Raw genomic sequence first — 21,683 nt, forward strand, 5'->3', positions numbered from 1 at the left:
TTTTGTGCAACAGAAAGCATAAAAGAAAAAAAACCCCTTCATTCCTACTTTTATATGTGTAAAAAGTACAAGAGCCAATCCTGACTTGCTGACTAATTAACAACAATTTGAATGCCTTTGAGAAGAGACATCTGCATATTTAAACCATCTCTCTCAAACAGGCATTATCTGTAAAAAAGTTCTGCATGAAAGAAATTTAACAGTAGATGCCTTTTAAGGCTTCCTCATGTCCTGAAACATTCTCATAATTTCAATTCCCCTCATTTCCCCTGTATCTTACATTAAATAGAAAGCTGTTTTTCCTTCTTTCAGCTTCTGGCAGCAATAATGAAAAAAAAATCTTAAATTGTTATTGTTTTCTCTGAAAAGCTCTATGAATGCAAATCTATAAAAGCTGCCTCGTGAATGGAAAAATCTTCAAGTGTCTTCTCTTTATATAGTTGCACTTTGGACAGCTGCCCAAGTGATAAACAGCCCTCTGTTCGGTATCTGCATGACACAGTCTTGCAATATGGTGTGAGAGATAGCAGGTTTGTTAGGAGATAATGACTCCCTGGGGCACTAAATGCCACAAAGTTTGACTCATCTAATTCTCCCCAGCAAGATTAGCTGAGATAGCCACTCTCCCTGGACAGTCCCATTTGCAGTGCACCCTGTTAGGACCCAGGGGCTGCTGGGCAGGACAGTGGCCTTGCCACACGACTCAAGCAGGAGAGTAACACCTTGTGACATCTTTTGTGCAGAAAATTAAGTTGGTAATTCATTTGTGATGCTACTTCAGCCTTCCCCCACGTTATTTTGAATTTAGCAAGTACTCTAAGCCACATGTAACTGTACCAATCTCACAGCAAATTATTGCTATAGCACTGCAGCAAATGCAGCTGGCAAACTGCAGTACTGGCAAACTGAGCTCCAGGGCACAGCCTCCCTCCTGCCTCCCAGCAAAACAAAGTCACTAGCACAGACACATTCCCACTTGTTTAAAAAGCCCATGGTGGTGAGCCACACAAAGGCAGGGGAGGCAGGATTTAGTTTCATTTGCTCTCACTGCAAGGCAGCTTGGTCCAGTGGCAAACATGACAGCCAGCATGGTCCAGCCGGGCTGAGGCTGGTGTGATGAACTGGCATCTCAGCTGCCAGTTCTGAGATGGTGAGCAGGAATCAGGCTGCAGCAGGACTCAGGATCTTGGGGTTCATGGTCTACTATGCATGCCTTGATTTTAGTACCAGACATGTAGGGCAAAATTCACTGTGCCATAAGTCTCTCAAGCAAACCCAGGGAACTCACTGAGGCTGCACAGTTGTTAAGCCAAGCAGAATTTAACCTACTGAGCTGCTAGCAAAGGGCAACACTGTCTGGTATTTATGTAATTGTTTTCTTGATCATGCTTGAATGAAAAGCAGTCTGGGAGCAGCAACATCACAGACCATTTGGGGGGAGTTACGCTGTATTTTCCAGTTCAAGAGTAATCAGATTTTTGGGTGCAGTCCTGCCCAAGGGCTGTTGCAACTCTGCAACCTCTGATTTGCGGGTGATGAGACTTCCTGAGTGCCCTGCCTGTGAGGCAGCCAAGCTCAGGGATTTTCCTATCTGTTAGGGCTACACAAGGCAGAACAGCCAGTCTTGGGTGATTTCAGCACGTGTTGCTGCCTCACATGATCATACTGCGACCTTCTGGATATTTTGTATCTCTTGGAGCCACACTCCTTGTGGAACAGGGGTACACAGGAATATCCCTTATCAAAACAAACTGCAGAGAAACTATTTCCTAGCACAAAAACTTGAAACCTCCAAAAGTAGAGTTTCAACATGCAAGTGTTTCAAAGGGCATTTTATGCAGATCACAGTTACAACATCCAATTAACTGACTGATTAACAAATTCCCTGACTTGACTTGAGTTCTGTTCCTCTCCTGCCAGCATAGACCACACTTGCTCCTCCTTTCTCCTAACACTTTGTCTGGGGTTGTAATCTTTCTCTTCAGTTCAGACAGCCCCTCCTCTGACCTCTCACTGCAGGTTGCTACAGGCATTGCTGCATTTCAATGCAGCCAACATGCTGGATGTCCAGAAGCTGCAGCTGTGATAAATTCTCCTTTACAGCTTTTCAAAGATGTCACATTTGGCACAGAAGTCCCTTAACCACAACTCATCAGTGGCTGGGGGACTTTCCTGGCTAAGTTGCAATGAACTTGTTCTTTTCTGATATTCTTCCAGCCACTGTTGGGGCAAGATCCTAAAGAGGGCTTCTCACATAGGGCTACTGAAGGGCTTGTCAGTTTGGAAACAGCTTTACCTGCAGGCCTGCCTGAATTGTAGCAGGAAATTGGATTTCAAAGACTGACACTATGCTGTTGACAAACACTCAGAGCATTCTGCATATGTCCTGGAAAATTCTCCAGGTTATACTGACACAAAAGGCTTGTGTTCTTAAAATTACTACCTGTACAGCTCTAAACATACTAAAGATAAATCAAAGATACTATAAAGATTATTTTACATGTAAAAAAAGGCATAGTACTTACTCTTCTTCATATCTCTTTCTGCAAAAGAGAAGAAAACAAAACATGCATTAGATTCCTCCTAAAAGGATTTATACAGACCAGGAGATTCTCAGATACACTTCAGTACACAGGGTAGCCATAACTGGCAAGGTAACTTAGGTTTATGGCTGCTGTGTGTCAGCAGAACTGCACAAAGCAGCCAGAGGGTACTGGTGAATCTGACCCTGTAACTTTTTGAATGGACAGTCCCAAATGCAAAAGGATTGTAAGAAACCTGCTTTGGCTGCGAGACCCAGCCTTGTCCTCACACTGTTAGAGAAGGAAGTTTGGATCACTCTGCTAACAATTGTAGGTAACATCAAGCCATTAATATAAAAAGTAAAACTAAACATCATTCTTACACTTTACATACATCTCTGTCTACTCTCTTTAAACAGAAATGTAGTTTTAAAAGAAAAAGAATACATTTCAGGCTTTTGGGGTGTAGAGTCAATGAAGCTGGGAAGCTTTTTGTAGACCACACATCAACTGAAACCTCTCTGGATTAGGATGGTGTTGATGCATATACCAAAAGCATCAGGGACTTAAAATTGTAGTTTGCAAACTTGTGCATAGAATGTTTTCTTATGGTATGAATACACTGAAATGCAAGAGACCCAAACGTGTCAGCACCATCTCTGCATCAGGCTTTCCTGACATCACATCCTCAGCCACACTTTTTTGACTGCCTGCACTCTCATCTCCTGGCCCCCAGTGCCTAGCTGAGCATCTGGAAGCTGCTGCTGCTTTCATTGCTTCTGCACTGTCAGCATTTTGTGTGCTTGTGACGTCCCTCTGCCCCTGTGATAGTTGACCGAGCTACTTCAGGCTGAAAGCTGAGCAGGTAGCTGCCAACATCCTTTCATTTTTACCAGCTGCATTTCTTTGGCTGGGCTAGCAAACAACATCCCCAGTTTGCATAATCACTGCTGAAACACGGGACTCTACAGAAATTGGATTTGCACATGTCTCCAATGTAGACACCTACATTTTGGGATGGATATTTTCCTCTTTAGTCAAAAGGAACAGGAATCTCAACATAGCTAATTAAATCTGATTTGTCTGTACAGATGTGCAGAGTGCCACTCTCAAATTGCTCCTGATATAGAACTTGTTTTTCACATGTCAGATATTACTCAGTGGAGGCACAGAAGCCCCTACTAATGTCAGCTCATTTAAGATTTTTAAAGTGGAACAATATTCTTTCCAAGGGAAAAGAAAACTCTTTATCAAGTAAACATTTCTCAAAGATAGCACCAGCCCTCACATTTGTTATGTCTCACAATGGAAAACAGCTTGTAACTTATTTGGTAACAATCTTGCATAGTTTTCTTCCTAGGGCAAATATTCTCCACTGGGTAGAAACAGTTTTAGATGACCACAGTTCTGAATCTCAGCGTGCACTTTCAGGTCTTAATAGTTGAATTGACTGCAATCTTTAGGCACTGGGAAAGATCACAACATAATATATACACACCAGTGCTTTTATGGTTGGCTCCTGTTTAAAGGGTAATCGGGAAAGAATAAGGCAAAACAAGGGTTCATTGTAAAGAAGTCCTTGTCACTTCCTGCTAGCAAAGGTTACAGTGGCTCAGCACAAAATATCCTTTCTCTTCACAAAGCCCAGCTGTGATTTTGGAGCAGAAGCACCTCTTGCTGGCTCTGGGATACAAGTGGCAACATCCACCCTAGGATATACATGGACATTATTTTTTATCTGTATTTCCTTCCATGTCCCCTTGCCTCAGCAGCATGGATAAATGAATGACAGTAGTGGCTTCTCTTGATTAGTCAAGAAAGATTATTGTAGGCATCAGCACCAAAATACCCACTTAGGAGAAATACCTGGCCATCCATTAGCCTGAAGGCATGAGTTTATATGAAAATTTATTTATTCCAACTTCCAGGGTAGTTAAAACTTGAGAACCCTGTACATATACTTTGTTATATATTTAAGAGCCAAACATGTTGCACAAGATAAGCTTCATTTTCAACAAAACCTATCTTCAAAGCAAACACTTCTCTTTTTATGTTATCAATATTTTCCTTCACCACTCTTTCCAGATTTCACTTGGACATACTTCCCATCTCCTAAGTCTTAACAGATCTCTGCAGACCAATCACAAATTAGGGTGTGGCTGAAATATCTGTTGCTGATGTACACTTCTTTATTTGTGATAACTTTACATCTCTCCTACAAGAGTGCAGCATGGGCCTTTCCTGGAGCTAGAGCCAGACCTCTGGTCTGAATCTGCAGCATGTTCCCTCCTGACAGCTCTGTGTGATGCTTTTGGGAAAGTGAGGGGCAAGGGGATTTATGGGTGGGAAGAGAAGCATTCTCCATGGAGTGGATGAGCTGATGCTTGCCACTAGCTGCAGGAGGAAGCTGTGCTGGAAGACAGATGGATCCATTACTTGGCAACATCCCCAGTTCTCTACACATTTTCCCAAGGGTCTGGCATTGGAGCCAATGGCACAAGCACCTGGCTCTGGTGGGAACTGGCAGCTTGCTGCACCACTGTTCCCTCTCAGACACCCCCATTATGAGGAGTTGGGAACTACACAGCAGCTCCAGACCCTGGGGCCTCGTAGCAGCAGCCCAGAACTGCCAGTGCACTCGAGTAGCTCCATAACAGCCTGCTCCAATTCAAGGAGCAGACTTGCTGAAGACAGGGGGCAGCAAGTTTCCTGGGATTGGAAAAGGTGTTCCTAATAGCCTGTGATATGATGTAGCAATTTTTAAATTTTTTTTTTTTTTGCCAGTATGGGGCACTGAAACTAAGGAAAGAGCAACCTTTCCTGTGCTATTTTTGGCCATCTTAGAGAGAAAAAAATCTAATCATGGCCCCTGGCTTGTCATCTTTTCATGAAAGCAGCATAAGCCAGAGCTCCCAGCAAGCCTTATAAAACTCCGGATTTACAGGGGACCTTTCATCTACATCCATTTAAAATGTTCCCTGCCAGGCAACTGACTATGGACGGAAATCATCATTTGAAAAGATCTTACTTTAAGGACTGTACACAGTCTCTTAAATGCTGCTTCAGTTCTTCATCCTTTTCATAGTATTCCAGCATGGTGTGTGCATCATCATGGTGATAGCAATAGATTTTATATGTGTCTTCTAGTGGGCCTTTAATCTGCAAGAACACTTCCCCTGTTAAGGAGAAAACAAAGCATGTCAAGTCAGACAACAGCATCTCAGAAGGAGTTTTATTATTCCACCACATTAGCTGTGAGCTAAAAAGGCTGGCTTCCACTTTACTTCCCTTAGAAATGATCTTGTGTGTTTATGTGCATTATTTATTACATGTATTTCTCAGCTGCTCATCTTTGTCATAGCCAGGCACCATTATATCAGTGTTAATGCACAAAAATTCCCTCAGGGGAAAAGCATGAAATGTCTACAACCCCCACCCCTTCAAACACAACCTCCTAATTCACTGCCCCAGCTTAATGCCCCTTCGTAGGAATACACACAGGAGAGCTTAACTAATAAAGGGAGACCATTTTTGTGTCATGGGCTGGCAGGAGGGATGAATGCAAGCCTGTTAGCTTTCCTTTTGACTTTTTTTCATGAATATGAACTTAAATGGGTAATGACAGGAATAATGACTCTATCTTCCATTAGCCATTTCAATTTTATCTGTTTTGCAAAACCTTGAAATGGCAATTGTTACGACCTAGAATAGAGAATTTTCTCCACACGACAGAAGAAAAACCTCCACCCCCCCCCTAATTAAATGAAACCACCATGGATTACAGCCATTTTTATATAATATCTAGGTTTATATACAGCTGAAGAGGGAGAACACCTCCATCTTCAGTCCTCCACACCACCATTTTCCCATAAAGAACAGTTGGGAATTTTAGAGGCACTAAAGTAGTCCTACACTCATTTCCCATTTATTTCTGGAGCCTAATTCTGTCAGCCTAAAACTCTTGTGTCTGGTTCTGTGTATGTAAGAAATCTGAGCAAGGAGAGCATTTACTGAAAATTATATCTATGTGGCAACTAGTCCAAATAGATGTTTATAAACATTCCTGTTGAGTTACAGCAATGACTATTAAAGGTAAAAGTTGAACACTGCATTAATTGGGAGCTCTCTATTCATTCACAGAGCAAGCTCTGAGCTGTCAGACATCCTGCATGCTTCATCCTGACCGGAGTGTGCTGTTCCATAATACATTGCATTGAACTGCTCCATCTTCAAGTGAAAAATGATTCAGTTACCACAGTAACACAGCCCTGGGTTTTCTGCCCTAGCAGCGAAGGTTAACTGGGCTGTCTAATGCACGTTGGTTTCAGGGTGCAAATAAGGGAAAAAACAATGAGGAGCTAAGACCACCACAGTACATTTTAGTTACTGAAAGGGCACAATCAGAAAAGCACCAGCATCCTGTAGTTAAATGCTCTTTAGCTGTCTTCTCTGCCTTGTGCTTACTGCTAATGCAGATGGCTAACAATGCACATTATATCCTGGCTTTCCCATGAACTCTGTGCAGGTCTTTATTAGCCACCAACCTTAGGGGAAACCTTAACAAGCCTCAACCTTGATCCTGCATGCTTGGCACCCAATTCTAGAGATCATGAGCTCTCAAAATTTGCACTAACATTAAGCAGAGCTCCAAGTGCTTAGCATGGTCTGTGTTATCCTAAGCCCTCAAGTGAGGTCACATTTTCAGTAGGAAAAATGCAATGTAGCCTTAGAGCTCATTTCAGTGTATACTACAGGCTGAAAATTAGCTTCTCCAGAAGGAAAGAGCTGGGCAAGTTCTGTTCACTGAAGTATTGTACCACAGCGAAAGATACTCCCATTGATGCTCAATGATGAGAAAAATCATGTGCTGATTTCATGAACAGGGCCTTTTAACAGCAGGTGGATTTCTAAACCTAAAGCCTGTCTTGGTTCTGAGCTGTACGAACCGAATCAGATGAGTTTTGGGCATATCACTGTGGGAGCTTACTTTATGAACCAAAACCACATTGGATTTGGCACAGCTTTAAAAATACTCTGAGAGATGCAAAGCTCCTTGATGCCTCTTCTGGAGTTGGTCATCAGTCTCAAAGAGAAATTCCTAGGAGGAAGACTTGAGTAACAAAGCAGTTTCTCCCTGTTGCTCTCAGTGGTGCTTCTACTACAGGCAGCAGTAGGAGAGGGAGGAAGGAGGCTAATAGCAAAAGCTAAGTCTTCATATTCCTCCATATACAGAGGAACATGAAGAATATGTACTCAGAACAGAGAGGAGAAAAAAAATCACAGAAGGACTATAAAAGGTATTTAACCTATTTTAGCTCAGATTAGGAGATGGGTTTTGAAACCAGCCACTCATTAGTCCTCATCTCCCTGTGTGGTGGAGCAGTCACAGTGATACAAACTGGATCCCTTAGAGGAGGATAATTGCCAGAAGACACACTTCAAGAGCACATCTTATGCAGTCCAGCCATGAGGGGCATCTCAACCCACAGGCACAGGCTACAGCAAAGCTGAAGTAAGACCTTGTAAAATGTGTAGTGTGGATACCATTTCCTTAGCAGAAACTCTCACTCTGCAAGTCTGCTCCTATTGGACATTATCACTTTTCAATGTGGACATAGGATAAAATGTGGAGAACACAGACTAAAATAAGACATGACTATGAACAACCACATTGTTTTGCTTTCAAAGCACTGAATTATCAGTCCTTTTGAACCTCACCATGACTGGGTTCCAAAGTAAGATACTTCAATACAAGATTTTTAAATACATTAAACATGACAGAATATGATGAGTGTGCTTTTTCTATAGACTGGCTTCAAAAACTTTTACACTGAAGATCCCGAACACAAAATTATTACTTTGATGTACTTTCAGAGGACAATAAACCTACTAACTGCTTGTAGTGATGCAATTATTCTCCCTATTTTTGTCTCAGCCTTCAGAAGAATGTCTCACACCTTACTTGACAACCTTTTTCCTGTCATAAGTTAGCCAACTCTGTGATCAATGATCCCATGCATTTTCATGGTTCTTTGTCTATTTTGGAGAAATGCACCCTAATAGATGGATGAAATTGTTTGTCTTTACTTCTGAATATGGTAGGGAACTAATAGAATGATTCTCTTGGCTGTGAGAAAGGCACTTCCTGCTAGCATAGAACATTGCTTATTAAGAGTATGACTCATCATGATGCACTTTTACTGAAATACTGCCAAACAACACAGACGCATCAAACTACGTTAAGCTGTTGCCTTGGCAAACCAGATTGAGACGTGCTAGAATTAATACTTTTCCCAAGCCTCTCATGCTTTAATATCCTGTTTCTTAGTAAAGTGGCAACTGATATTTTTACCCAATTATTTGAGAGAAGAGGGACACTTTTTATAAGGTGTTACCTGTGGTATGTGGTCAGGCTAGGAAAGAAAGAACCTCTCTTGACCTCTGAATCACAGCTGGAAATTTTTTAAACTGAACTGTTTAAATTTTTAAACTAAACTGTCTGACTTTGCACTGAAGCTAATTCAGAATTCTCACCTGATCCCTTAAAGGTAGCTCACCCTAAGGTGCCTCTGCACTGACAAAGCAGTCATGGGAGAGCTGATGTCTACTGGTAACTTCTTAAATCTCTCCAGCTGTGCCAGAATGTCACATGAATCACTGCCTTTAATGTTCATGACCTGACCTGCAGAACTTGTGGCTGTTGTGACATATCCGGGGCCAACCGTTGGCTGAAAATACCTGTGATTCCTACAGATATTCCCACACAGAATCCCACAAACTTCAGATTCATTACATCTTTCTCTACTGTCCATGTCCCTGTCAAGCACATTTAACCACTTCCTACAGGAACTGTATCACCAGTACATACATGTTTAGAGTGTTGGGATGGGTTGAGGTTTGACGTGCTTGTTATTCCAAATATTTCTAATGCTTTTCCTGAATGGCATAACTCTGTATATGCAAAATAAGAGTTTGAGTCAGCACAAGTGGATTTAGGTAGGCAATATCAAACTAGATGAAACAGATCTTAGCAGTAATTTGTATAACTCATTGCAACAGGTTTTACTGATTCCAAACCAATTTTCTCCTTCCTCTCTTCTCCTCAGCATCCAGATGTATGGAAAAAAAAGCATCATCATCATACAAATACAGTACAGCAAGTGGACAGGTTTCACATGTTATTTTTCCTGTGTCATTTTGGACAGCCCCTAGCATGCCAGCCTCTGAGAGGGGTACTAGCTAAGTCTGATGAGAGCAGAGGACAGGAGAGTGTTATGTTTATTCTTTCACGTGACTTTGTAGAACTCAAGAGGACAGTAAACATACCGATTATTTGCATGGGTGGTTCCACATCTGTTGTGGCTTCTTCCAACAATGACAGCAGTTTGGCTGATAGCTGATGGACCAATTCAACGTTGCTAAACAAGCCATCCACGTCAAAGCGAGCGATCTAATGGAATACAAATAGTAAGCAGCTACTGACAAAGGATAAAGAAGGACGTTGTGTATTACACAGCTTCTCTTGCTATGCCCTGAGTGTTCAACACTCCAGGAAGCACCACTTCTGCAAAACCTCATATAAACATCCTCCTTGTGACTTCAAGGACACATACACAATTTTCACATTAGTATAATATGGTTGACGCTGTTAACAAAGTGTATGTTATCAAGTGTTTTTAACCTTATTTTAAACTATCACTAACTGAAACTGTTTACCTAGGAAGGAAATAAATATTATCATCTGAATAAAGAAAAGATCCTTAGCTGGCTTTGAAATGTTTGTTTACTTTCCCACTGGGGAAAACAATACTTGGCACTAGGTTTGATTCCCTGATTACCACCCACTATCAGAGGCCACTACAAAAACTGAGAGCTTGGCACTTTGGTGCCAGCTACCAGGTACAAAAACTCCAAGATAGCTGGTGCCATTTAAATTAGTTGTCCTTTAAATCCAAAGTCAAGATCATATAACTTCCACTAAAAGAAACACATTTCTAATTTGGGATATTAATACAACCTAAAGAACTTCTTACAGAGCCTGGGCACACAACATGGATTTCAGTGAATTGTATCCATTTCTAGCAACTGAAAATTTGGTTCTGTGTCCCTCCTCATCTTACAGGAAGTAAATTATTTCCAGGACATGTACTTTTCATTTCACAGCAGGGCAATAGTTACTATTTGGGGATCATTGGAGATAACCAGTGGTAATGTGCTCATACTGAGAACAAAGACAAGACCAGTTTCATCACCCATATCAATACTCTCTGAGCCTACCTCTCCATTTGGAAGAGAACTGCTGATTTACATGGCAGCTTACCAGATGCCAGGAGGATCAAATTGCATGCTATTGTAACAAAATCAGAAATACACTTCCAGTACTGATGCAGTTAATTTCTTTATAAGCATTATAGGGGCTAAAACGTGTTTTATCCATTTGGAAATATGAAACAGATTCATTGCCTAGACCAATTTTCTAAATACATTATAAACTTCCAATATGGTAGTTTATTGGAGAGCTAGCATTAAAAACATGTAACATTCCTGAAAGCCTTTCAAAAATGCAGAGGTTATTAGATTAAGACAGTTATAATCTCTAAATTACTTTTCCTGTATACATCTAGCACAGGACTTCTGACCTCCTCCCCAGCATGTCTACATAGTATTTGGAGCTACATCATGCATGGACACTTCCACACATTAACACAGTGGCAAAGGACAGAATCAAAAAGAATGTTTTTAGTTGGGTGAAAAAGAGTGACAGAATACAGCACTTTTGTCAAAAATCTCAGCGAGTTCAACCAGGGAATATTCTCGCACCGTGCTGGCCAGGCTGGGGAGGAAGTCAAGTGGAGACTACTTCTAAGTGGATGAATGAGTGAGGGAGGAAGAAGAAGTCAAGAACTCCTAAAGTTATGTCAGCAGATGCCAGCTCTTCTGAGAGTGGGTTGGAGCAAATTCTGACACAGTCTTAGAAAAGCAAAAATGTCCTGCAGAAGTTTTAGCAGCACAGGTTAAGAGGCACTGCCAATGTCACCTGATGACACTTTGGCCTCTGCATCTGCATTTTGTCACCACAAACCCTACACAAAGATTACGTGGATTAAGGTCTGTTTAAAATTATTTTTATTCTATTTCTGCAGCAGATATAATTTGTGCAGCCTCTGTTGAATGCTAGGCCTCACAAACACGAATCTTTGTCTGGACAATCTCCTCTATTTCCAGCACCATTTTTCTACAAATTGAAATACTGTTGAGGAAAAGGTGCTCTTTGAAGTCTCAGCTGAAAAAGAAAATAGGTATCATTGGCCTAATAAGGTCTTTTCCATGAAAGGTAGTTTATGAGCCTTTTTTCTTAAATGTACCTCTTTTGTGTGAAATACAAATATCCCAAGTCCTCACTGGCCTGTCAAGCATGGTATTTATCCACTACAACTGTCTGAAAGGATGAATAAAGTTATCTTAACAATTGAATTTAACCTTGATGCAGAGATTCATGCCATTCCAGTCTCTACTGTGGGAAAAACCTTCATTTTGAGGTTCCAGTAAGCATCTGCCGTGGCACATAACAAGGGTTATAACTGCAGAGCAGAAGGCAGAGCTGGAAGCTGCTGCTGCAGCCCATAGGCAGGGATGATAATATCCAAGCTGACCTCTGGACAAGCACCTCGATGCAGGCTTTATGCAAGTTCAGCACAAGGGTTCAGGAGCATCTCTGACCTCCCACGCTCCCCACTGTCAGAGCCCTGACACATCACATCCCGGAGCGCTGGCTCCAGACCCGCTCCCAGCACCACGTCACTCTCCTGCTGGCACTTGTGCTTGCATGGATATTGTCTGCAAGCAGAACGTGGCTGAGTTGAGACCTTGGCACCATCCCCTCATCCTCCACCCCAGCACTCACCTGCATGTTTCTCAGGGGCTGAATCACTTCCTGGATGCAGAGATCCAGGTCACTGATAAAGTCTTTCTCAGTCTGCAGGAGTTCTGCGATGATTTTCACCCTCCTGGCCATCATGCGTCGCCTGACTTCTTCTTCGTCTTCTTCTTCTTTGTCCTCCTGCAGCGGGGTGGCAGGGGCTGAGGACACCGCCTGTGGAGCCATTTTTTCTGGTAAAAAAAGGAAAAGATTTGTGAGGAGTGTCATAATTCCACATGCTCATCCAGCTTGCCCTGCATGACCATGGGTGGTGGACAAACAGCCATGGCGAGCAGGAAAAGAAGCATAAGAAATGGCGAACCCAAATCAGACTGAGTGTCATCCCATCTCCTTCTTGTAAAAGTGGACAGGGGTATGCCCAAGCAACTCGTCCATTTGGCATTAAGGGGATAACCCATCCCCGGCTCCTCTGGTTTAGATGTTTGGTATTGGGCAGAAATTTTCTATGGAGCACAGGAGAGTCTAATTCTCGTCACACTGAAATTCCAGGATAGCTGATGCCCTTCTACTCCTTTGAAAACAGTAGTGGTCTGACATCTATTATGATTTGGAGGATGGAAAAAATGTGCTCCTGTGAAAGAAAAAGGCTGTTTACCATAAAAAAGCTTCACAATAATAACCTTTGTTCTGTACAATGTAACATTGAGTCTATTCATGGGAAATTGAGGACTGCAAGTACTGGATGACAAACTTTAAAGTGAAGACAATGTTACTAACAATGATGATGAATCCTCCAGTTCTGTTTAAAAATATTTTTTTGAAAGAGACAAAGGAATTCAAGAAGAATACGAGAAAACCTTTAATGATCAATAACAACCATTTCTACAAACAACAGAGATCATTGGGATTAGGACATTCTTCACTGCTTTTTGGTACTTAACACCTAGGATATCTGATTTGTCTCAAATACAGGAAAATGCAAGTGACTCTTCTACAGATGGGTAATTTATGTACATTACAAGACCTGCACACAACCTACTTATCTGTAATGATGGTCTTCCCAGTTGCTGGTTTGTAAGCCAGCCTGCAGAGATCCATGTCAGCTCTAAAAAGGGCACTGGCAATCCATATTTTTCATTAAGAAATACACACAAAATCCAAAAACGAAACCAAAAAAGACCCGAGTCAAAGATTTCAGAGGCTATTCTGGTGTTTTTCTGCTAGCCACAAGATGGTGCAGAGTACCAACAAAGATTGACATATCATTAGCGTGCTCAAGTCTGCATCACTCAGGCTGAGCTTTGACAGCCCTGGCTTTTATTGCTCAGCAGCAAAGGATGGGAATCTCTGCCAACAATCAACTGCTACACCTTCAAGTCAGCTTCTTGTACAGACTGTACTGAAGGAGGTAATAAAAAGCAGTATCAGGTGCTTTGCTCACTGATCATATTGCATTTATTTTAATTGATTGTTAAGGGTAAGGTCATGAGCACTCCAGTGAGCATTGAACAGTGCAACTGGCCTGTGCAACACCAGCCAAGGGGGTAGAGGATAGCCCACAGCTGGACCTGTGGCAGCCAAGCAGCGTTCAGGACAGAGGGCTGTCAGCCATCTTAAAACAAGAGGTGTAAAATACAATAAATCAAATATATCATCTTTACCCATACCTTCTACAATTATGCTGACCAGTGATACTCAGAAAGGAAAGGTTTTTATTAATGACTCTCCCACCAGGTTTTCAAGTGAGACTGATGTGACCACAGATAGTTTTAAATAGCTGCTTTTGGGACAGCATGTCAGTCTCTACAGCACTAGTTTTAAACAATGAGGACCAAGAACCTAAACAAATCTGGGTGGGGGAATGGAAGGCAGAGGAGTAGGGGAGCTGTTTTCTCAAACATTTTTGTATTTAGATACACTTTTCAGCTTGGAGTTTTTAGCCTTGAAGTTTGTGCATAACACAGGCATGAACATTTTGTCCTCGAGTTTGTACAGAGACAATGAAACGGAAACATGAAGAGAATGTCTCCCCTCTGCAAGGCCTTGGCTATCAAAAGAATTTTAGGCTTAACCTTGCACTGATGAGTTCGTGCTGCTGCAGAGCTCATCCACCAAAGGTGCTGTGTGCTGAATGTTACAGACTCTGCTCTTTAGTGAGTAGGAGAGCAAAACTGGTACCAGTATCACTTCAAACCTCCCTCAGAGAAATTTACTGCTAGGGTTGCAGAATGCGACCACCTTGCCTGCTGCTGACATGCTAAAGCAGCAGGTACTTTTTATTCTGAAAACTTACAGTATGTAACCACATTTATTAATTCACAAGGAACCATATGAACAATCCATTTATATTTAACTTTTGCACCAAAACCAGGATTTTTCTTTAGATTGAGTGTGAAACTGTTTGCATGCCTGCAACTCTGTGTGAAGAGTTCAGGGCAACTCCTGAGAAAGCACAGAGAGGAAGATCTCAGAAGTTCAGTTTTGTCTCAGACACAGATGTTATCATATCAGATGGAATTTTAAGGTAAACACAAGATGCTGTATAAAAAAACTTTCTAATCTTTATACTAGTGGCAGGGGAGGCCATTATATGAGCAAAATAAAGCCACTGTATTTCACTTCAGGCTGGAATTCACAATCCCTCGAGAGGCTGTTCTTTCAGTTTGTGTCATTAGATAGCCCTGATCAAATTTGATTCTTGAATTATGTCAGGGCTCATCTATTATCATTATTTCATAATAGATAATAATGCTGGGAAATAAAAATTATTCTCAACAGGAAGAAGTAATCATGAGAAATATCAGTTAGATGCTGTTTCCTTATAGAAAACATGTTTTTTAATAAATGTTTCCTTTAGTTAAATGTAATATAATTTTCCATTTTCACCCAATATGTTAACTTTCTCATTTCAGGCATATCTGTCTCTATAGAATGCAACAGCAAGGTCTTGAAGTGATGATTACAGCCAAAATGTATGATTTCATGTTCAGCTGATTGCTTTTGACCAGTTTGAGAACATTAGTAGTTTGCTGAAATCCTTGCGGAGTAAGTGCAAGTTTAATGAATGCACAAACAGTGAGAGCATATCTGGAATATAATCAGACTCATTTATACCTGGTAATGTGTACCAGCCCTGGAACAGTTGAAGAGAGGATTAGCAGGAAAAGACATCGTTGAGGATTAACTGCTACAGTAAGAATTTGACTCATTTGTCCTCAGAGATACCAGGTATAGAAAAATGAAAAAATAGTCTATTGAATAGATTGTTAAACCATTGCATCTTAAGCCCAGTTGACAAAAAACTAACTGATACTTTTACTAGACATAAGAATATAAAGTAGAAGGCAAAGTTTGTAATTAATGCTTTTGTGACGTCAGCTATCTGCAGGAGTTGCCTTTCTGGAGGACATTCCTTTGGAGATGACTTAGGTTATTCAACTGTGTATTGAAGTACAAAAATACTTCACAAAGTATTGTGAAGTTGCACAAAACAAGAGGTTCATTATGTGATGACAAGGACAAAGAAGCCATATATCTTACAAAAACAATTTCTTGCAAGTGTGAAGTCTAAAGATGTCCCCCAGATGGAGACATCCCACAATGTGGTGAGAGCATGGAGGAACAGAGCTTGCAATGATACTGCATACAGCAGCTCTCTTCTAGGCCCTGGGCAGGTGCTGGGGGACTGTTCCAATCTGCTTAAAGGGAGGAGAGGAGGTTTGCCTTAATCTACAACTGCAGAAGGGAACCAGGCTCAAAACATACCTGAAAGTGAGATTAAAACATAAACGACGTTAAATGTTGGGATCCAGAGCGATAACGCGACTTTATTTTTCATAAAAGAGGGAAGAAAGAGAGAAAAGCAGAAGAGTAGGAGAATGCCAGAATAATTACAAGAAGCACAGGAAAGGGGTTACCACCACCATGGGTCCAGCGCTGGCTGATAGGGTGCGATGGGGGCGATCCGGGCGGGTGCAGGGGGTCCTTCTCCGCTGAAGCCTCTCCCAGAGGAGCCCAGTGACCCAGCAAGGGAGCAGCGCCACAGCAGCAGGACCAGACCGGGATGGGGAGCATGGGCAGCCTCATTGGAGCAGCCAGGACAGCACAGACAGCAAAGCTTCCAGCGCTGGGTAGATATTTGCAGCACAGCCCCCAGTGACAGCTTAGGCGTTTGCTTTTTTTAGAGGGTTTTGAAAGAGGCAATGGTCACATCCACTTCACAAAGTTCATTGGCTGGCTCCTGCTGTATCAAAAAGTTTACTGCTTGCTCGCTTAATGTATCAAAAGTTTGCTGCTTGCTGCTCTGCTGTAACAAAAGTCTGCTGCTTGCTTAATGTATCAACTAAAAGCTCTATGAATAACTTTCAATAGGATGCCTCATTTTCTAAAATAAAGTCGTTTCTAAAGTTTTTGTTAAAGGTAACTTAATACTTTAATATTCAAACCTTAATCTTAGAAGAGGTAATGGAGAAACATTCCTTACATTTTACTCGTTCACTACAGGGACCCACAGCAAAGGACTGGAGGACCAGCCATAGCAGGGCTGCAAGATCTCTGTGCATAAATCTCCCTGGTTTTCCTGCCTGGAGAGTGAGCAGCTCCAAGAGGTCTGTTCTATCCATCCTTCCTCACAGGTAAGATGCTCTGAATGGATATTACATTTGCTCTTTGTGCAGGGACCCAGATTTCTCCCCATCCAGTTCTTTCCATGTGGAACCAGAGGAACTAGCACAGAATATAGGAACAAGTACAGTGATGCTGGTGTGTGGAGTGAGTTACAGACCTTTTTATTACCTAGGCAGAATTTGAAAGATGCCAAAGGAACGTGAGTTCTCACTCACACTATGCAGATACAAGGATTTTGCCTGGCACAAGGGACTGGTGAAGGCAGAAGTTATCAAGGTATAACAAACAAATTACAGAATGACTGTGTTTTCACATGTTAAACATGAGTTTTGTATCACCCTGGATAAATTATTCCTCTGTGAAAGCAAGTCCTCAGATAGCCTTTACCCTCAGATAACCTAGCAATTACACAAGGGAATGTACACCGACTTTTATCAGCTGGATTTGGGAATGAAATGCAGGCAGCCAAGTCCAGAGCTGTGGCAGCTTTCCTCTCCTTCCTCATGCTGTCGCTCTGGCTCTGTTTTCTACACGCCTGTATCCACTGCAGGAGCTGGAGAGGCTGCAGGACACTGAGACACTGGGATCCATGGGAGTGAGGGAGCCTGAAACAGGACAGGCAGTGGGGAAAGATGGAGTGTGACTCTAGGTGCAGATGAAGTGCATCACGTTAGATAACACACCTGAGTTTTACTCCAGATGCCCCTCCCTTTGTGAGGGACCACATGGGGTGTCCTTACAGTTCCCACCAGAGTTCTTACAGCACAACAATATGGTGCAAACATGGTGCAAATTAGGCCACTGAAAACCAAGTTGGGCACTGAAATAGAAAAATATTGGGAGAGACTTGAGGAAAACCTTTTTTTTTTTTTCCTTTTACTGAGAGACTCATGAGAGAAGCATTGTTCAGGAGCAGGTTTGCTGTGCACAGGCTGTAACACATGCAAAAAGCCCCTTTTCTGAACCCAGGAAGAAAACACTGCAGGACCAGGATGACCTTGCACCCGTATTCCTGGGCAACAGGTTTGCTTATAAAACCTGCATCAGAGACTTCCATGCAATTAGGTCATCCAATCTTTGATCATTTTTCTGTTCCATAAGGTACAGAGAGTATTTACATTCAATGTGCAGGTTCTTTCTTCAATTCCTTGACAGCAGACCGCTCTAATTATGTGTGTGCTGACAGGACTACAGAGAGCTCCCATGTGACCGTGGTGCAAGGGAAGAAAGCTTATCATCAGGTGACAGAAGAATGCCCTTATTGTTAGCTCCAATACTTACAAATAAACCTTCCCAAGGTGTCACACACCGGTATAAGTACACCACCCCTGGCACTGAGCTAATATGTTAATAGGGCAGGAACTGAGGAAGGGCTGCACCTGAACTGCTCCCTCCAGGACACAAGCACCTCAGGATTTGGCATGGATTAGCTGTATGAACTGTGGCCCACAAAGCAAAGTATCCCAATTAATAAAATGTTTGTTTATATGCTCAGAAGAGGATCCATAACTCTCCCTGTGTCCCAGTCTTCCCTTCGGCTGCAGTTCCCAGTTCTACTCTTAGCTCCTAAGAGTCCTCAGCCCCAGCAGGGCTTGGCTGTGCTAAGTGCTGTGCAAACACTGCAGCACAAAATGGATTCTGCTCTGAAAAGATGGGCTCACTTACCTGACAGACAGGGAATAAGCTCAAGGAATAACTCCAGCTTTATTGCAGCACAAGTTAACAGAATTAGATCCCCCGAGCCTAAATTTGCATGGGAGAAAATAGAAGTATTTGTTAGATTGTGACTTCTCATCCCAGGGGGGATGAGAAGGGGGAGAGACTTTTCATCAAGCCATCTCCTGCATGTCAGGAAATAACCTGAAGTTTTACTCCTTACTGTACTTTAGCAAGCCAGCCGCTGCACGGATCAATACATTCTGCAGTGAAATAAGATATTATCTGCATTGTAGTCCATAGAAAGCTAGCACAAAGCAAATAAGGAACTGGGGAGTGGCACAGGGCATCTTTACACCTGGTGGGAGGTGCAAGAAGCTGACAGCATGGGCAGCCCATGCAGGAAGAGGTGGTGTGCTCTGCAAGCAGGGAGGAGGATGGGACGAAGAAAGGTGCCCTGCCTGAGATGGAGCAAAGGTGGCTGGGCTTTTGTACTCCAAGGGATAGTAGCTTTCCAAGAGTTTGTATCATTTTGCTGGTTTCTGCATCATCTGGTGCAGAATATCTGGTGTTAGTTATTTCTCATAACTACATTAGACAGAGAAGACACAGAGCATTCAGGGTTCAGACATGAGCTCTGAGGTAGTGTATTGTGGTAGCTGTGTGATTTGAATCACCAATACAGGTACGTCCCTGATGCATTTCAAATTGAAGTGTGTGCAAATCACTTACCAGGGCAGTTGACCCGTTCACAGCCAAAGTTGTAAGGGAGTTAATATGTAATAATTTGTAAGACAAGGTGCTTTTTTGAGACACTAATTGTTTTGCTGAGCACTGAAAATATGATCTCTGATTCCTTCAGGAAACTCACTGCTTTCAATAGCTCATTTTTCACAGCAAGCACAAGTTTGGCATATAATTATTAACAAAAAAAAAAACCAGCAACCTGCCCAAAACTTAACAGACAATGAACTATGCTTCAAATGCCTTTTCATGGTGTGCCCTTTTTAGTTAATAGCATCTATCCCCATGACACACTGTATGCTAATCTGCCCTGATCTTGCAAACATTTGTGTGCCAATAACTGCACCAAGCAAACTCCTTTTATCAAAATACACAGGTACTCACAGAATGGAAGCTTTGGATTAATTCAAAGACTGATCCCAACATTCATACAATACATAAATATTAATATAGTTACTTTTAAAGCTGCTACTGATGGATTTTCACTTTAGAAAAGATAACTCATACCAGCTAACCAGCTATAGATAATACATTTGAAAGTAGAGATGCTAAATATCACTTTTTGTTTTGCAACTTCTTCATTCCTCTTGAAAGAACACACTTGCTGAATTTTCTAGTGAATGTAGAGCAGAGCAATGAATAGAAATGTCACAGGAGCTCTGCCTTAGCTCTTATAATGATCCTTGATATTATTTCTTCATCTCCACCACAGATGCTAGTGAATATACCTTCCTTAACCCCATTCTTCCCTCTTCAGAAGAGCAATGTCCAGTTGATGGAAGACATATATATGGCCTGATCAAGGTATTCCTGGACTCTTCCAAGTATGCAAGTGTAATCTGAGCTCTAAATGACTGCATGGTTTTATCATGAACCTGGCATTTGATGGCAATTACCTTATTTACCCCTATCTAAAATGGGGCTGGCAGGCATTTGGTTATCTCACAGGATGAGCTGAAGTACAGTCACGAATGCTTGCCAAGCTCCTTGAGAATATAATAGTTACTTTGCATCTTATTTCCTTTTTAAAAGAGTAAAGTCAGGAAATGTTGCACGGCCATTCACACCAGATAAGCCATTGAATAGATGCACCTACTATAGTCATTAACCATGAAAATGCTTTCTTCTGTCTTAACCAATCCTTAATTTTAAAGTGAAAAACACTTGCAGAAGTTTCCACCTTTGGCAATGCTATTGTGCACTGCTGTTTGTAGAAGGACAGAACAAACCACCTCGATTACCCTGGAGATCTAGAGTGAGAAAGTCTCCTTCTCACTCTTCATAGAAAACATTGGTCTACTGTATAAAACAAAACTTAAAAGAAATCCAAGCACAGAAATTGAATTCTTAGGAGTTTTTATGCCTGACTGCTTGCTCTCTTGGGCTTTTTGTTTTGTTTTCTTCACAGGCTTTTATTTGGGGGCCTCTATTTCCACCACACCGAGCTGCATTTTGAGCATATACTCCAGGGCTGTGGAGGAACAGCCCGGTTCCTTCTCAGGGGAGCCTTCCGAGCCTGCAGGGCCTGGAAGGGACCGGGATGTGCCTCGGCTGCGCTTCACCCTGCACAAATGAACTGCAATGCTGATGCAAAGACACCGTGGCCCCTGAGCTCTGCCTAGGCTGCCTGCCGCCAGCACAGAGCAGGGTCCTGCAGCCCCCGTGGAAACCTGCCCCACTTATGGGAGATTTCCTTCTGCAGGGCTTGCTGCTGTTGCATCCCTGTGTCTTACACATCCTTGTCTGCGCTAATACCTACAATACCTACCCCAGGTCCGCAGATTATGTGTTAGAGAACAGGAGCCAATAGAAGGGAGAGGCAACTAAACACAGAGCTTTTCCCACAATTCCTGTTAGAAGCAAGTGCAAGTTCCCATTTGTATCTTTTTACAGAGCATTTACCACTCTAGGGTGATCAGAAAGTCCCGACCGGGTGACACACACCAGAAAAGCTGTCACCAACAGGGCTGCTGGTTTTCTTAACAAGAATGGAAAACTCAAAAGCTTTGTGCCAACAAAACCACTTCCTTGCTGTAAGCTGCTTTGCATCCAAGTGCTACGAGAAAAATGCAGAACACAAAGGTGTCCAACCACAGCACAGCGTCAGTGTTGGCAGGCAGCACATTAGGTCCGGGATCCGGGATCCGTGATCCTTATCAGATTCAGGCACATCTTCCTCAAAAAAATTTGATCCAGGTCAGGCCTGGGCACATAACTGCAATTCTATGGCAAGTGCAAATATATTTTATAGGAAT

At 42.2% G+C, this 21,683-nt stretch overlaps 1 protein-coding gene across 1 annotated transcript in view; it reads right to left on the bottom strand.

The window, feature by feature from the left end:
- The window catches only part of ARHGEF38 (Rho guanine nucleotide exchange factor 38), a 35,886-nt gene that overhangs the window by 12,234 nt on the left and 1,969 nt on the right, over positions 1–21,683 (bottom strand). Inside the window, exons 2-5 of the mRNA XM_059471214.1 lie at positions 12,427–12,632; positions 9,849–9,972; positions 5,551–5,698; positions 2,526–2,543 (exon numbers count right to left, since the gene is read on the bottom strand). Coding sequence (XP_059327197.1) covers positions 2,526–2,543; positions 5,551–5,698; positions 9,849–9,972; positions 12,427–12,632 — 496 coding nt within the window. The remainder of the gene's footprint in view (positions 1–2,525; positions 2,544–5,550; positions 5,699–9,848; positions 9,973–12,426; positions 12,633–21,683) is intronic.

The sequence above is a fragment of the Ammospiza nelsoni genome, chromosome 4, assembly GCF_027579445.1.
Source record: "Ammospiza nelsoni isolate bAmmNel1 chromosome 4, bAmmNel1.pri, whole genome shotgun sequence".
NCBI lineage: Eukaryota > Metazoa > Chordata > Aves > Passeriformes > Passerellidae > Ammospiza > Ammospiza nelsoni.